At 48.2% G+C, this 16,567-nt stretch overlaps 1 protein-coding gene across 1 annotated transcript in view; it reads left to right on the top strand.

The window, feature by feature from the left end:
- The first annotated feature begins 370 nt into the window (after positions 1-370).
- LOC122023725 (receptor-like protein 4) overlaps positions 371-16,567 on the top strand; it is a 33,067-nt gene continuing 16,870 nt past the window's right edge. Inside the window, exons 1-2 of the mRNA XM_042582009.1 lie at positions 371-654; positions 1,035-2,087. Coding sequence (XP_042437943.1) covers positions 567-654; positions 1,035-2,087 — 1,141 coding nt within the window. The 5' untranslated portion in view covers positions 371-566. The remainder of the gene's footprint in view (positions 655-1,034; positions 2,088-16,567) is intronic.

Genomic DNA, 16,567 nt, shown 5'->3' on the forward strand with positions numbered 1-16,567 from the left:
CTCCACAGGTCATCCGAATTAGTATGTGATGGGATGCTTGACATATGAGGTCGCGGGGTCGAAACTCAGGGTAATCGGGGCGTAAATTCTCGGTCCCTGTGCAACTCACCCCATCTGCCATATGCTCGCTCAGGATGCTGTGATTTACCTCCCTCGTGATGATCTTGGGTCGGGTACGACGGGAGCGCTGGGGCGAACGATTTCGTCATTTGCCACATAATTATGAATGATTAAAAAATAATTAGATTTTTTTATTAATTAAAAGGTGCCCTTTAACAATTTTAATAAAAAAAGCGCTTTCATTTTTTGCATTATTTTTTAAAATTTCTTCTGCTGGCTCACTCACTCGCCACCTACTACTGCCTCACAGAACATCTCTCTCACCAATTTAATTAATTAGGTGCTTAGGCTTCTTCAGCTTCGGGAGGAAGAGGTGGAGGAGGACGAGGAGAGAGAATGAGAGAGCGCTGCGCTGCTGATCTGTTCAGGTGCGTCGGAGATAGGCCAGAGGGGGGCGAGAGTCGAAGGAAGAACTGAGGCCTGAGAGAGGAGAGTGAGCCAGCGGGATGATGCTGCCGTTTCCAATCCATCACCGTCCTTTTCTTCTCTGCGGCATTCTGTTACTCGGGATTTTAGCGGCTGCGCACGACAAGGGTACGATGAATTCTCGAACAAGTGATTTTGTTTTCCTTTTTCTTTCTTTTTTTTGGTTAAAGAAGAAGTAGGATTTTTCTTCTTTCTTTTCGATCTTTGTTTCTCCTTTTATATCGGCGATCTTTCTTCATCTCTGTCTCTGATGTCCCTGTTTTCCCCCAATTCGGCGTTAGGTTTTGTTTTTCCTGCTCTTATTTGTGCGATTTCAGGTGTTGTTCTGCACATGCCATTTCTCGTATGCCAATTGAATGGAGTGAAAAACCTAATCTCGTATTTTAGTTGCAAGAGGACGGTGATGCTGATTTTGCTTTATCTTTAGTAGAGTATTATGCATGTTATGGTTGTGATTACTATTCTGACGGGCCTCTTTTTCTAAGCAGAACCATATGCAATGCGCATAAGCTGCGGAGCTCGAGAGGATGTCACCACTAAGCCTTCCGATACTTTATGGTACAGGGACTTTGGTTACAGTGGTGGAAAATTTACTAATGCAACAGTCCCCAGTTTCGTTGAGCCTCTACTGAAAACGCTTCGCTATTTCCCTCTGTCTGATGGACTGGGGAATTGTTATACTGTTAGCATGATCCCTCGAGGTTACTATCAAGTGAGGCTATTCTTTGCACTCATTGCAGATCCTGGTTTTGGCAATGAACCTATTTTTGACATCTCTGTTAAGGGAACTCAAATTTATTCGTTGAAGTCTGGCTGGAGCAATGTTGATGACCAGTCATTTGTGGAGGCGTTCGTATTTGTTACCGATTCATCCTTAGCTGCTTGTTTCCATAGCACTGGTCACGGTGATCCATCTGTTCTCTCAATTGAAATTCTTCAAGTTGATGACAACGCATACTCTTTTGCATCCCCCTGGGGTAAATGGACAGTGCTTAGAACAGCCAAAAGATTGACGTGTGGTTCTGGTAAGTCAGCATTTGATGAAGAATATGGTAGCAGCCAATGGGGTGGGAATAGAATCTGGTTCGGTACTTCATCTTTTCCAGATTCTGGTCAACCTATATCAACAAATCATAGCATTAGTCAGACAGCTATTTCTCCCAACTTCTATTCAGAGAAACTTTATCAGTCAGCGATTGTGGGCGATGATGAACAGCCTGATTTGTCTTTCCAAATGGAGGTGAATCCGAACAGAAATTATTCAATCTGGTTTCATTTATCTGAAATTGATCCAAATATAACTGGCGGAGGGCAGAGGGTTTTCGACATATTAATAAACGGTGATATAGCATTCGAGAATGTTGACATTTTTCATACGACGGGAGGAAATTATGCAGCTCTTGTGTTGAACAAAACTGTTGAAGTAACTGGAAGGACCTTAATAATCACGTTGCGTACTATACATGGAAGTCATGCGCTAATAAATGCCATTGAGATTTTTGAGCTGATTCTAGCTGAGTCTAGAACTTCAGTGGATGAAGGTAGTGTTTACTGAATTTCTGAAAACTCAATTTTAGCTGCTTGATTCTTACTTTGTGTCATCTAATCATGTTGATCTGATTAAACATTTCATCTTATTTCCCATTTAATTTTTCATAGTAAATGATACTATGGTTGTTTGACATTTGTTTTTCATTCTCACTACAAGCTATGAATTAAATGTTTAGTTAATTATGCCTGTCTAATTTTTTCCTGGCACATTTAGCCCATACTTAAGAATAATGGCTATCCAGATACAAATATAATGAGGTGCTCAAAAAATGAACTAAAAAATATTTTTTTCTATCAAATAAATATATCAAAAATAAAAGTATTGAATTGATAACTATAATGAAACAAATATAAAAATATGTGCATACCAATAAATTAATTATTTCTTGACACTTCAACTACTAGTACTAGGTCTGGACATATAAATAAGAGGAGACAATTGTATCCTACGAGTATTCATATGTTGAAAATGTTATAAAATTTGTTCATTTTCAATTGTCGCAAAAATATCTTTCTGTTTGGTATTCATCCACTCATTCCCCATCCTATTATGTAATTCAGTCTTGATAATTTTCATCGCAGAAAAAACCCTTTCAACAGAAGCAGTTGCAACTGGTAAAACCAATACTAACTCGATTAAACAATATACCAATAAGAAAATTGTATTCTTGCCAGTTTCAATCATTTTTTTAGCAAGACTTCCTAAATCTTCAATCATAGAAAATTCACCTCGTACATTTTGAATGTAAGTCTCAAGTTGACCCTCAAGTATTACACGATCAGTCAATGAAAAGTCCTCCGGATAAAGTTCATCAAGGCAGAGTAGCTTACCAATGTCAAATTGAGAAAAATAGTCTTTTGGATCTAAGCAAGCAATGCAACTAAGTACCTTTGTACTTGATTCTGAAAAATGATTATTCATCTCTTGAACCATCATATCAAGAACAAAATATTGTAACAATAAAAAAGTGAATAAAAAAATACTATTAGAAAATTAAATTCAATAAAATATTTAGAAATAATACCTTACAAAAAATTTCAACACGATAGTGATGAAAATTAGTAATCATTTGCCCATTATGTCTGCTACGACCACGAGTTCTCATATTTTCTTCCATATTTGATACTGGATCATATGATTATTAAAAATTTGTTGACAACAACAAAAAAATTCTCCCATCCTTCCTCTCTCAATTTTTGTAATCGAACGTTCATCGTCTTAATCAAACTGACAGCTAGTACAATGTTTTGATTCTTTTGTTGTAAGACAAGTGACCATTCATTTGTGATTCCTAATAATGATTTCATCATATGCATCACAAACACAAATTCATAACTCTCTATCTTATCAATCAAATTGGCGGTGATACCACTATTATCATCATTAGTACCATCATCATACACATTTTCAAGTACTTGTAAAATAGAAGTCCACGTAGACATCAAACGGATAATAGTCATATAATGTGAACCCAACGAGTATCTCTTGGTCGTTTTAAACCGATTTCCTGATTTTTTCCTTTACCACTAACAATATCTCATTTCTCCAAACATTCTACAAGTCTGTCATGTTCAAGTTGTTTAAACTTGTTTTTCTTTTACATGAAGCACCAGTAATATTCACAATCATAGTAACATATTGAAAGAAATCACTCACAATTCGATTGCTTTTAGCTTTTAGCTTTTAGCAACTGCAACAACAACTAGTTGAAGTTGGTGAGCAAAACAATGAACATACATTGTAGATGAATTTTCCTTCAATATGAGAGCTTTGAATCTATTATATTCACCTCACATATTTGAAACTCCATCATATCCTTGACTCCTCAATCTTGATAATGACAACTTTTGTTTTGCAAACAATTCATCAATAGCCTTCTTTAAAGAAATAGCAGAAGTGTCAGATACATGCACAATAGCTAGAAATCTTTCAATAACACATCCATGTTTATTCACGTATCTTAAAACAACTCTCATTTGCTCTTTGACTGAAATGTCTCGACACTCATCAACCATAAGAGAAAATATATTATCTTTTATATCATTAAGAATGACATTTGTGACTTCAGCAGCACAAGCTCATGTTAAATTCTTTTGAACTGTTGGAGACTTCATTTGATTATTTCCAGGGGCATTCTCATTCATTGTCTTGGTAATCTCTGTAAGGGATCGGTGGCCGGCTTGAAGGGGGGTTGGATAGACAGCGCCCCCAAATCGATAGTGATCCGGCAGTAAAAATCCGGAACCCCATAAGGAGTCAACGCTGAGGGGAGGTCAAAGGGTCTAGTGGTTCGCCGGAAAAGGGCGAGCCGACCGGACTCAGAAGAAAGGGAAATCTGATAGTAAAAGGCACCCTGGTAGGGACCAGGGTTCCGACGCTCAAATAAAACAGTGCGTAATGACCGAGCGGAAGGAAGTGCCGCCCGGACGGCGCAAAGAATCAAGCTCGTCCGGACGACGTTCATCGCCCGCTCGGCGGGCCGGGCACCCCAGTCAGACGATCGGACAGCCGTCAAGTCGTATGGCTACGCCATACTTAGTCTGACAGCGGGTCCCGCTGTCCCATCAAAGAACATGCTCGATTGCGGCAGATGGTGTCGTAAGCTCTCCGACAAGTGCATACCGTGGTATGGGTCACTGACACGTACGCACCTCGGTGGACGTCCTTCTCCATCCTATATAAAGAGGCTATTACTCGCCAAAGGTACGCATAATACAAATTTGGCAACCACTTTCTCCACCACTTACGACTTGAGCGTCGGAGGGTCGTCACGGAACCCCTTCCGGCCAGACTTTGTGCAGATCGCCGAACTCGCTCGACCACCGAGGTTCACTTCAACGATTGGGAGCGCGTGCCCGGTCCCTCGTTCACGATTCGACAGATCAAATCACGCTGGGGCTGGTAGCGTCTCGAAACAATGGACGAGGCTGGACGACAACACACGGTGACGCTTTCGAAGAACTCGACGCTCTGGTCGAGATAAGGGCCGCCAAAATTGTTGAACAAAAACAGAAAGCAACTGCCGAGCAACATCAGCATCGGGTGGCCGAGCGGAAGCACCTCCACCACCGTCGCATTCCACCGGCCTTATACCCCTGAAGCCGGACCAGCTCGGAGAGATAGAGACTCTTCTTCGATTAAATGCCAAGGCGAGACGACGAAAAGGAAAGCCCCAAGGACCCATCTCCCGAGCGGACCAATCGCCAATTCTCGGAGGCTATTCTACGAGATCCTCTACCCAAGCACTACGTGCCTCCGACGATCGCCGAGTACAATGGAACAACGGACCCGGATGACCATCTGGGTAAGTTCGACAACACAGCCACGCTCCACCAATACACCGATGGAGTGAAATGCCGCGTCTTTCTTACCACCCTCTCTGGGTCCGCTCAACGGTGGTTCCGGAGGCTGCCGGACGGATCCATCACGAGCTTCAAGGAATTCCGAACGGCCTTCCTCCACCACTTCGCCAGTAGTCGGCGGTATCAAAAGACAAGTGTCAGCCTGTTCGCCATCAAGCAAGAGCCGAGAGAATCGCTTCGAGCTTACATTCAGAGATTCAACCAAGTGGCGATGGACATCCCAACGGCCACTTCGGAGACGATGATGAACGCCTTCACGCAAGGCCTTGCGGATGGGGACTTCTTCCGATCGCTCATCCGAAAGCCGCCCCGGGACTATGATCACATGCTACATCGAGCCAACGAATATATAAATGTGGAAGAAGCGCAAGCCACTCGGAAAAAGGAAGCTCCAGCCGAGCGGGCACCTACTCATGCCGAGCGGAAACAGCACACCGCTCAGCAGCCACCTAGAGGACCGAGGGCCGATGCAATCCGATCCCCCCATGCCAGATCTCATGTACAAGAGGTGGCTGCCGCTCGGCCCAAGCCAAAGAAGAGGTGGACCCCTATGTTCTGCACCTTCCACCAGACGGATACGCACAACACGAGGGATTGCCGAAGCCTTCCCTTTGTATTCAATCCTGTTCCCAGGAAAGCCGAACGACGGTCTCCTCCCATCGACAGGAGACATAGGACCCATGAAGCCGACCGGACCCGCACCGAGAGACGACATCAGCAGACACCCGAGCGGCACCGATCTCCGAGGCAGGAGAATCGCCAGGCGTCCAGCGAGCTCGGACCGCGCCACGGCAAGAGAAAAGAACAATACTTCCGAGGCGAGATCAACGTTATCGGCGGACCGACCGAGGGGACTCAATCGAGCCGAAGGCGGGCGTCCGATACCGCAGATCCACGCTGGAGCCAAGAGCGGCAAGTGGACCGAAATCACTTTCGACCCGGGACTTGAAGGAGTAGAAGTGTTCCCGACGACGCTCATTAAAGCGGTAATAGCAAATTACACCATTCACCGTATGTTGACACAGGGAGCTCGGTCAACATCATATTCAAGAAGGCGTTCGATCGGCTGCAAATTGATCGCCGGTCACGCCACCGACCCGCACGGGGTTCGGCACACGGCTCATCGGCCGACAGATCCGGCTAGCCACCTCACCGGGAGAGGAGCCGCTCAGAGGACCAGGACAATAAACTTCGTGGTGGTCGACTCTCCATCATCCTACAACGTCATTTTGGGATGGGCAAATTCCGAGCGGTTGTCTCAACCTTCCACCAAAAGATAAAGTTCCCGGAGGACAAAGTAGGAGAAGTGCGTGGAGATCAGCTAGCAGCTCGGCGATGCCAGCTCCGCTCGGAAGGCGCCTCGAATCGAGGTACACGCCATAACCGAGAAACCTCCCGCTTTAACTTATGATGAAAAGGAGGAAGTTCAGATCCATCCGACCCGACCGGAGGCCACGACTTTATCTCTTCGGATCCGAAGGAAGAGCGAAGGAGAAGCTGATCCAATGCCTCCAAAATCACGATGTCTTTGTCTGGTCGACACACGAGCTGCCGGAATTTCGCCAAGCCCGCGCAGACGAGTCAGATGTCCGACCAGACGCCTAAGCAGAAAAAGGGACTTCAACAAAATGCCATCATCCGGGAAGTAGAAAAACTCAAGGCCGCCACATACGCGAGGTGCGCCTGGCCGCCAACGTGGTATCGGTCTCCAAGCCGGCAAGTGGAGGGTCCAGATCGACTTTCGAGACCTAAACAAAGCGCCCCAAGGATTTTATCCTCCGCCTTGATAGATCACCGGTGGACTCTACTACCGCGAATTAATTCAGATGCTGACGCCTACCAAGGATATCATCATGCCGCCCGGAAGATCAAGAAAAGTAAGTCAGAATCGCCGACATATCACATAAAGTGATGCCGCTCGGATTAAGAACGCCGGCCACCTATCAACGTGATGAACAAGGTGTTCAAGGAGCGATCGGGCGGAATCGAAGTTTATGACGACATTCTTATCAACCATTCTAGCGGCCGATCTTTTCAAGGATATGAAGAAACCTTCCGAACACTGCGCAAATATGGAGTCAAGCTAAATCCCGAAGTGTCGGAGCTAAAGGAGGGTGTTTCTTGGGGTATATAGTGACCGAGCGGGAATCAAGCAAATCCAAAGAAGGTGAAAGCACACAAGACATGACGCCCCAAGAAATACAAGAGAAGTGCAAAGGTTGACCGGTCGGATAATTGCTTTATCCAGATTCATCTCCGTAATCACCGACCGAGCCTCGCCATTCTTCAAGATCTCAAGGCTACTAAGTTCCAAGTGGTATAAGAGTGTGACCGAGCATTCAAGAATCAAGACATATCTAAATTCTCTGCTGCCGCCAAGCCGACGAAGTAGTCATCGATATGATCCGTCGTCAATCGAGTACAGTAGGCTCAAGATTGAGGCGAGCGCTAAGAGCAACTGTATTTTCTAAGCCACATTTTAAAAGATGTCAAATCTCGTTACACTGGGCTCGGACTTGTTCTCATGGCTCGGCGCCTCCGACCGTATTTCTTGGCTCACACCATCATCGTCCGAACGAACAGTCCACTCGGAAGGGTGTTGAATCCGAAGCGTCCGGACGGCTTATCAAGTGGACGGCGTAATTAAGTGAATTTGATATCCAATATCAGCCCGCCGGCGATTAAAGCCCAACCTTGGCTGATTTTGATCAAGTGCAAAGACCGAGCCTAAGCTATGTGGAGAATATATGGATGGATCCTCCACCGACTCTAAGTGGATCGGAATATTACTACTCTCACCTCGGGAGGAAAGATGCACTTATCCGTCCGGCTAGATTACAAAGCGACTAAAGCCGAGTACGAGGCCCTTATAGCCGGATTGGCAGCCGCATGCTGGGGCCGGTGACACTTTATTCGATTCACGCTAGCCAAAGAACTTTCCCAAGACCTTCAAATCAACTGTTCGCTTAAGCTCTCCGAGGCCTTCAAAACTCAAAGCTACTTTCCGAGAGGTGTTTATTCGAAGATTCCCGAACGAGAAGCAGACTGCGGATGGGCATCGATGAAGTTCAATAACGCCGGCGGCCATTCAAAGAGCCACTGATGGGTGGCGTATGTCGACCGGATGCAAGGCCTCACGCTTCCAAGCGATGAAGGACACCTATTATAGAATTCCTCCGTCGGGCACCACACCATCCGATGATGCAGCCTCGTAAGAAGAGCCGGTTTACGCCATCGAGATCAGCTTCAAGAAAGCTTTCGCCCTCCGCTGAAATGTAAGCTCGACGACTCACCACATCCTCCGTGAAGTACATCAAGGATCACGCGGAGGTCATCCGGGCGGACGTCGTTAGCAGAAGATCCTCTTGGCCGGATACTTTTCGCCAACTTTACAAACAGATGCCGCTCGGATAGTATCTACTTGCCTTTCATGCCGTATATCACAACTTCTCTCACCGACCGGCAGAGGAGATGAAGGCATCAACCATCTCATGTCCGCTCGATCAATGGGAATGGATATTGTGGGTCCATTTCCGATGGCGACCGGGCAGAGAATTTACTAGTGGCGGTAGATTACTTCTCCAAGTGGGTGGAGGCCGAGCCGCAAGATTATGAACAAATGGTTAAAAATTCATCCGCAACACATCATTTGTCGGTTTGGCTCCCTCGCCGACTAGTGTCCAACAACGGGCGGCAGTTCACAGGGAAGATGCTACGGCATTGAACAACATTTCACATCCGTGGCCTATCCTCGAGCAACGGTCGTGAAGTCGCCAACCGGGAAATTCTTCGTAGAGGGAGTTTGCCGGATGAAGTGCCGAGCGTCTTGTGGGCCATCCGAACGACGCCAAAGAGGGGACAGGAGTCACACCGCTCCATTCGTATACGGCGGTGAGGTCCATTCCGTCGGAGTCGAGTCACCGATCCGAGCTACGATGACGACAACGCCGAACGAAGAAACATGGACTTGGTAGAAGAGGAGAGGGCAAAGGCGTCTGTTCGGCTGATGGCAGCGGACGAAGCAAAACTACAACCGGCGCGTCCTAGATCGTTCCAAGTCGGCGATCTTGTTTGGAAGAAGGTCAAGCTGGTCGACGACGCAAGCTTGAAGCTCCATGGGCGGGTCCTTTCAAAATCATCGAAAAGCTCCGCTCGGGCGCGCATTATCTGGAGGATGAGGACGGTCGGTAGCTAGATAGACCGTGGAGCGCGAACCACCTCCAGCCTTATCGGGCAGGGTGAAAGGTGTATCACTGTAAATCACCATGTGTACATTTTTCGACTGATTACTGAAAATGCAGAAATGAAAAGTCAAAGGAGCGAAAATAAGGCATTATCATCGAAAAACGAAGGCCCCGTGCCGCTCGGCCGGAGGTATATGGGTCGAGCCAAGCGCGCGAAAATCGAAGGCCCCGTACCGTTCGGACGGAGGTAAATTATCTAAGCCAAAATGCTCAACGAAATAGACCATGAGCCGTTCGGCCAGGAGTACGTTCTCCGCGCTGGGTGACAGGTGCGCTAAATATAAATGTATATACTTTTTCGTCGCCTATATGCTTGCGAGGCAGGAAGCAAAAAGATAAAAACACATTGAGCATTTTCCGATGAACGGTTCACCGTTCGGCGAGGTTCAGATCCAGCCGGGAGTTCCAACTCAAGACCCTGTGCCACTCGGGTCACAGATAGAATATAAGCACCGCTCCAACTCAAGACCCTGTGCCACTTTACGGCCGCGATAGAATATAAGCACCGCTCAAACTCAAGACCCTGTGCCACTCTACCGGCCGCGATAGAATATAAGCACCGCTCAAACTCAAGACCCCGAGCTGTTCGGTCGGGCTGCATACTAGTGTGGCCGGAAGGAAAACCAAAACCCTGCTGATCAGGGTGATAGAGGGAGGTTATTGCTCGAACGAAGGCCTGAGCTGGGCGTGTGTGTAGTCCACTGACGCGCCGACGAGCCCCGCTTAAAATCGAGAGCCGCTACCGACCGGCTATAAAACCGCTACCCGAGCTCCGACGATAAATATCGAGAGACGAGCTTGCCTATAAATAATCCGAAGTGACGCGCCGACGAGCCCCGTGCGTTAAAATCGAGAGCCGCTATAAAAATGCGCCGCCGAGCTCCGACGATAAATATCGAGAGACGAGCTGGCCTCTATAAATAATCCGAGCGGACGGCCGACGAGCCCCGCTCGTTAAAAATCGAGAGCCGCTATAAAAACCGCGCCGTCGAGCTCCGACGATAAATATCGAGACGAGCCGGCGTAAATATCCGAGCGGACGGCCGACGAGCCCCGTCGTTAAAAATCGAGAGCCGCGCCGACCGGCTATAAATATCCGCGCCGTCGAGCTCCGACGATAAATATCGAGAGACGAGCCGGCGTCTATAAATAATCCGAGCGGACGCGTCGACGAGCCCCGTCGTTAAAAATCGAGAGCCGCGCCGACCGGCTATAAATATCCGCGCCGTCGAGCTTCGACGATAGAGATCGGAAGACGAGCCGGCGTCTATAAACGTCCGAGCGGGAAGCCAGGCGAAAATCCAGCAAAAACCCCTTTGAGGCGAGGCGCGAAGTAAGAGATGGTTAATCAGAATTAAAAAAGGCGAACAAGTGAACGAGCGCCATCAGTGGTGCCGAGCGGAAGAGTTTTAAGAAACACTTAAAGTTGGGACGAGGGAAAAATTTCTCGCTAAAATAGGAAGGAACCGAATATTGTCTAATATGCAAGCCAAAAAAGTCATTACACAGATAATCGGGGCCGAACGGCGGGAATTCAAAAAGAAGTTAAACAGAAACGCTCCTCACACATCAAAATCAAAAAGAGCGTCGGGGATGGTGTCCATCACGTTCGCCAGGTCCTCGTCGGGGATGGTCAGCTCGGCAGGCAGATGACCTTTGGTCTTCAGATAGCCCACCGCCGCCTTAATGGCCTCCTCGAACGTGAGGGATATCTTGTCGGTAAACTTCTCTCCGAAGTCTTCCGAGCGGAGGAACGCCTTCCTCACTTCGTCCGAGCGGGCCGACTCCCCCTCTTGATATTCCTTGAGCTCGGCATGGGCAGCGTCGCTAGCAGCTTGGAGATCCTTCAAGTCCCCATCGAATCTTTGGAGATCAGCCGAGCGGCTCTCTTTTTCGGTGGCCAGCAGAGCGTCGAGGTCCTTGATGCGTTGCTCCAGCCCCCGGATCTCCACCTTCATGTGGTCCATATCGTTGACGGCCTGTCGCTTCCGAGTGGTCGCTGTCTGGATCTCCTTGTCTCGTTGTTTAATCATTGTTTCGAGCCGAACGACCTTGCTCGCCAGATCAGCAGCTCGTTTCCGCTCGGCTTCTAGTGATTTCTTGGCTTTCTCCAGAGCGGCCGTTGACTGCCTGGCATCCCCCGCCGTTTTTTGTTTCTTCAGTTCCTCCTCCAGCTCGGCCAACCGATCGCTAATGGCGATCTGCTCCACCCAGTTCTGCTAGCAAACACGAGCAGGTTAAAAACTTCAAATAAGAGAGAAAGGAAGGGGAGGGGCTATACCCCGGTAGCCGATTGAAGGTTGCTGTCGCCGAGCTGCCCGGGAGTCAACTTGGCTATACGACTCCGAGCATCTATCCAAGCTTGCGCGAGAGGACCCGTCAGGGTGATCATCTGCTCAGGAAACACCGGCCGATCGGCGGCAGCCATGTACGCCTCTGAAGGGAGGCGCAGAACGGTTTTAAGTAGATTCTGGCCGCTCGGCCCGCTCTGAGATGGCCCGCCAGCAGAAGAGGTGGGTAGCTCGCCTAAACGCCTGAGACGTCGTCGAGTCCTCGAAGGGCCGGACGGCGGCACTTCCAAGCTGGCCCTCGGAGAATCCTGAGGGGTAGGGGTACTCTCGACGGAAACTGTTCCGGACAGCACCGGCGCATCTACACCCTGCTCAGGTTGTGGCTCATCAAGTGTAGAGGCAGGTGCAGATTCCGGTCGCCGGCGTTTCCGAGTGCGCAGCGGCACATCATCGGCCGAACGGCCCTCCACTTCAGCTTCACTCGCAGGTTCTATATTGCCCGTGGCCTCATCAGGAGGGGCGGGGGCATCCGGGGCTTCTGGGACCGTTGGCGTCCCCTCACCTTCTTCGCCGGCCGGATCAGCCGGAGCAAGACCCCGTTCGGCGGCCTCCTTGCTCGTCACCGCCTCAATCCGAGCGGCCTTCAGTTTGAGCTTCTCGGTGGCTCTGGCCTTCCACATGACCTCAGCTGCAGAAGCAGAGAATAAATCAGTTAGAACAAAATAAAGGGGGAGATAGGGAAGCTTACTCATGCTACAAGGCAGATCGGCTGGTGTAGAAGACAAGCCGAATATATGCATTACTCCTGGGAGAAGCATCTTGTCAATGTGATAGCGCTGACCGACTAGCTGTTCGGCTGCGTGGAGATAGTCTGCGTCACCTCTAAACTTGCCGAGCTCCGGTTGCGCAGGCATAGCCGTCTGCCACTTGGTGCGGAAAGTGGGCCGCTCGGGAAAGCGTATATAGAAAAAATGCTCCTTCCAGTGTTTGTTGGAGCTCGGCATATTATCGAAAAGGACGAAGCCTATCCTAGATTGGAAAACAAAGGTGCCCCACTCGGCTTGCTTGGGATAGTAGAAGTAGTGGAAGATTTTTGGGGTTAAGGGAATGCCGTTCAGCTTGAACAAAACTACTACTCCGCTCAGCAATCTAATAGAATTGGGAACTACTTGGCCGAGCGGAATGCGGAAATAGTTGCAAACTTCTAAGAAGAATTTGTGAGGAGGAAAACGTAGTCCGGCCAGGAATTGATCACGGAAGAAGACAATAGTGCCGGACGGAGGATCGTTAGGCCGATCGGAAGGCGTGGCTAACACTATTTCGTGGTCGGTCGGTAGGTCATATGCTCGAGTAAGGCGCATGGCGTCTTCCTCGTCGAACCGACTTTCCATGTTCGAGTACCAAAGACCCGGAACACCGTCGGTTGACTGCGAGGTACTGGTCATGATCGAAAGGCCAGAATGCGGGATAGAAGAAAATGGTTCAAGCGATGGGAGAAAACCGACTGATAAGGATGATTAACAGAAAGAGGAATGCGTCTGGAGCGAGAAAAAGGATCTTACAAACGAGGGAGATGATCGGAAGTGGCCGAGTGATCGTCGGAGAATCTGAGCACGAAGTCGCCGGCGAAGGGAGGAGTGACAGGAATCTGGAAACGAAGAAGACAAAATGCGGCGGAAACGGAGTCAAGGGTCTTATATCGCCGCCCGGAAACGATCTCCACCGTCCGATCTAGGTCGTCGATATCGAGGTTGTCATCGGATCGTCCGTTTCAAACGGCGGCTGTCCCATCGGAAGTGACGCAACCGATACTCTGACAAATGCACGGTCGCCACGTGTCAGCCGGTTACTAGCCGCATTTAATGAGCTCCTCTTACCGTGCGCAGAGCACGTGATGGGTAGTGTGGGAGAACAACGGACATCGATTCCAAGAAAATACAAGGCATGGACAAAGTATCGCCGAACGGACAGATATCGCCGCTCGGATGAGCATCCTTATGCATGGCCGAGCGGCCTAAGGCAATGATCATTGTTCGACAGATCGGCGGTCCAGTCAGTCGGACTTTGCCTCCTTCGACTAGACTCGATAGGAAGGCAAGTGATCCGGCAGTAAAAATCCGGAACCCCATAAGGAGTCAACGCTGAGGGGAGGTCAAAGGGTCTAGTGGTTCGCCGGAAAAGGGCGAGCCGACCGGACTCAGAAGAAAGGGAAATCTGATAGTAAAAGGCACCCTGGTAGGGACCAGGGTTCCGACGCTCAAATAAAACAGTGCGTAAGGACCGAGCGGAAGGAAGTGCCGCCTGGACGGCGCAAAGAATCAAGCTCGTCCGGACGACGTTCATCGCCCGCTCGGCGGGCCGGGCACCCCAGTCAGACGGTGGGTAAAAGACGGGGATATCTGCTGACAGCCGTCAAGTCGTATGGCTATGCCATACTTCTAGTCTGACAACGGGTGGTCCTGCCGTCCCATCAAAGAACATGCTCGACTGTGGCAGCATGGTGTCAGGTAAGCTCTCTGACAAGTGCATACCGTGGTATGGGCTGCTGACACGTACGCACCTCGGTAGGCGTGCATCAGTTCCTTCTCCATCCTATATAAAGAGGCTATTACTTCGCCGAAGGTACGCATAATACAAATTTGGCAGCCACTTTCTCCACCACTTACCTGACTTGAGCGTCGGAGGGTCGTCGCCGGGAACCCCTTCCCGGCTAGACTTTGGTGCAGGATCGCCGGAACTTCGTTCGACCAGCCGGAGGTTCACTTCAACGATTGGGAGCGTGCCGCGTGCCCAGTGTCCCTTGGTTCAGCGATTCGGACAGGATCAGATAGCTTCTTACGTATGTTAGCTTGCGCAGCGGAATACAAAACAAAACAAACAAGCTAAACTAAAACTAAGAAAGGAAATGCAAACCGCTAACACGTTCGTTTACGTGGTTCGGAGATAATTTGCTCCTACTCCACGGCGTGTCTGTAAGGTGGACGATCCTTCAGTCCGTCGGTGGATTAGTCCTCGGCAAACTCCGGCTAGCTCAACCTTCTTGTGGGTGGAGAAACCTCACCACAACTCCAACCAAGACCTCTTGGCACACAAAGATCTCTTGAGCATAAAAGTCTTCTAATTAGACTTTAACCAAGTCTAATTTCGTCAGAGATAACTAAGCTTCTAAGCCTTGGTTATATAGGCCGCGGGTTGAAAACCCCGCCTACCAGTCGACTGCCAAAACATGCAGTCGACTGCCCTATGTGAAAATTCGTCCGTTACATCCTAACGGCTCGATACCAGCCACTGCTAAAACTAGCAGTCGACTGCTCCACACTGGCTGAGCGAACAGAAGCATTCTGTTCGCTCCCAGTCGACTGCACCAGTCGACTGATGAAACATGCAGTCGACTGGTACCGAGTACATTCTCTCACAGCACTCGACCCTCACCCTTATGACTCATTTGACGCTTCCTTCGCAGCCTTGACTTTTTTACCTTCAAGCCTACTTCCTCTTTGGCTCTCGTCCCTCGGATGCATACAAACCCGCGGCTCGTCCCCAATGCTATCCTTCGCGTATGCCTCGAAGTCGCTTCCCTCGGCCCTTGTCCTTGCTGTCTTGTCCACGGTCCCTCAGATGCTCTATCCTTCACCGGACCCGAAGCCGTCAACCTGATACATCCTGCAGTCCTGCACAACTCAAGTACACATATCAAATACAAGGGTGAACCTAACTTAAGCCCTTTGCCCAAACACCAAAATATATGGTCCCGCGGACCATTGGGATTGCTCCAACAACCTCGTCATTTCTTTGGGTATACCACTCAATCAATTCAAGAAAGTTAACTTTATTTGAGGAACTTAATGATTCGTATCCACGGAATGACAAACCTTGTTTCAAAAGAAAGCGTGTAATATCCAAAGTTGCCGTTAATCGAGTGTGATATGCAACCTCCATTCCACGCCCCTGTGCTTGTAGCAAACGTGACACACTTTGTTGTTGATTTTGAAAAGTCTCAAGTTGTATTCTTACATCATTGTGAGCACTAGCTACACCACCAACACGCGTATTAAATACTTCCATTGCTTTTCTCCAATTATTCATCCCTGAATTAGTAAATGCCTCATCTCCAGCTCGACATCCTCTATGAGAATTTTTAAAGAGATAGCACCAAAAACAAAAAGCTGCATCTTTTGATATGTTGTACTCTAACCATAGAAATTTTTTGAACCAAGTAACTTGGAAACTTCTATGCTCTTTACCAAATTATCTTTGGGGATAACTATGGTCAAATGGTTGACAAAATCCTTTGATCAAATATTCTCTTCTAATCTGATCTCTAATTGAAACATCAAATTCATTAATTGGTTTTCGTAGCCCTGGATCATTAACAACATCATCCGGGTTGAATTCAACGCGAGAATATTTTTTCTTATTATTTTCTTCTTTAGAAGACTCAACATTTCGTTTTAAAAATTTCTCCATAATATATGCCAATTCATCAAAATTATTGAATTGTTAAATAAAAATAATATATAAAATAAATAAACATAATACGTATTATGTGTAAAAAACATCACAAGCGCATAA

This window comes from Zingiber officinale, chromosome 9B, assembly GCF_018446385.1.
Source record: "Zingiber officinale cultivar Zhangliang chromosome 9B, Zo_v1.1, whole genome shotgun sequence".
Classification (NCBI taxonomy): Eukaryota; Viridiplantae; Streptophyta; class Magnoliopsida; order Zingiberales; family Zingiberaceae; genus Zingiber; species Zingiber officinale.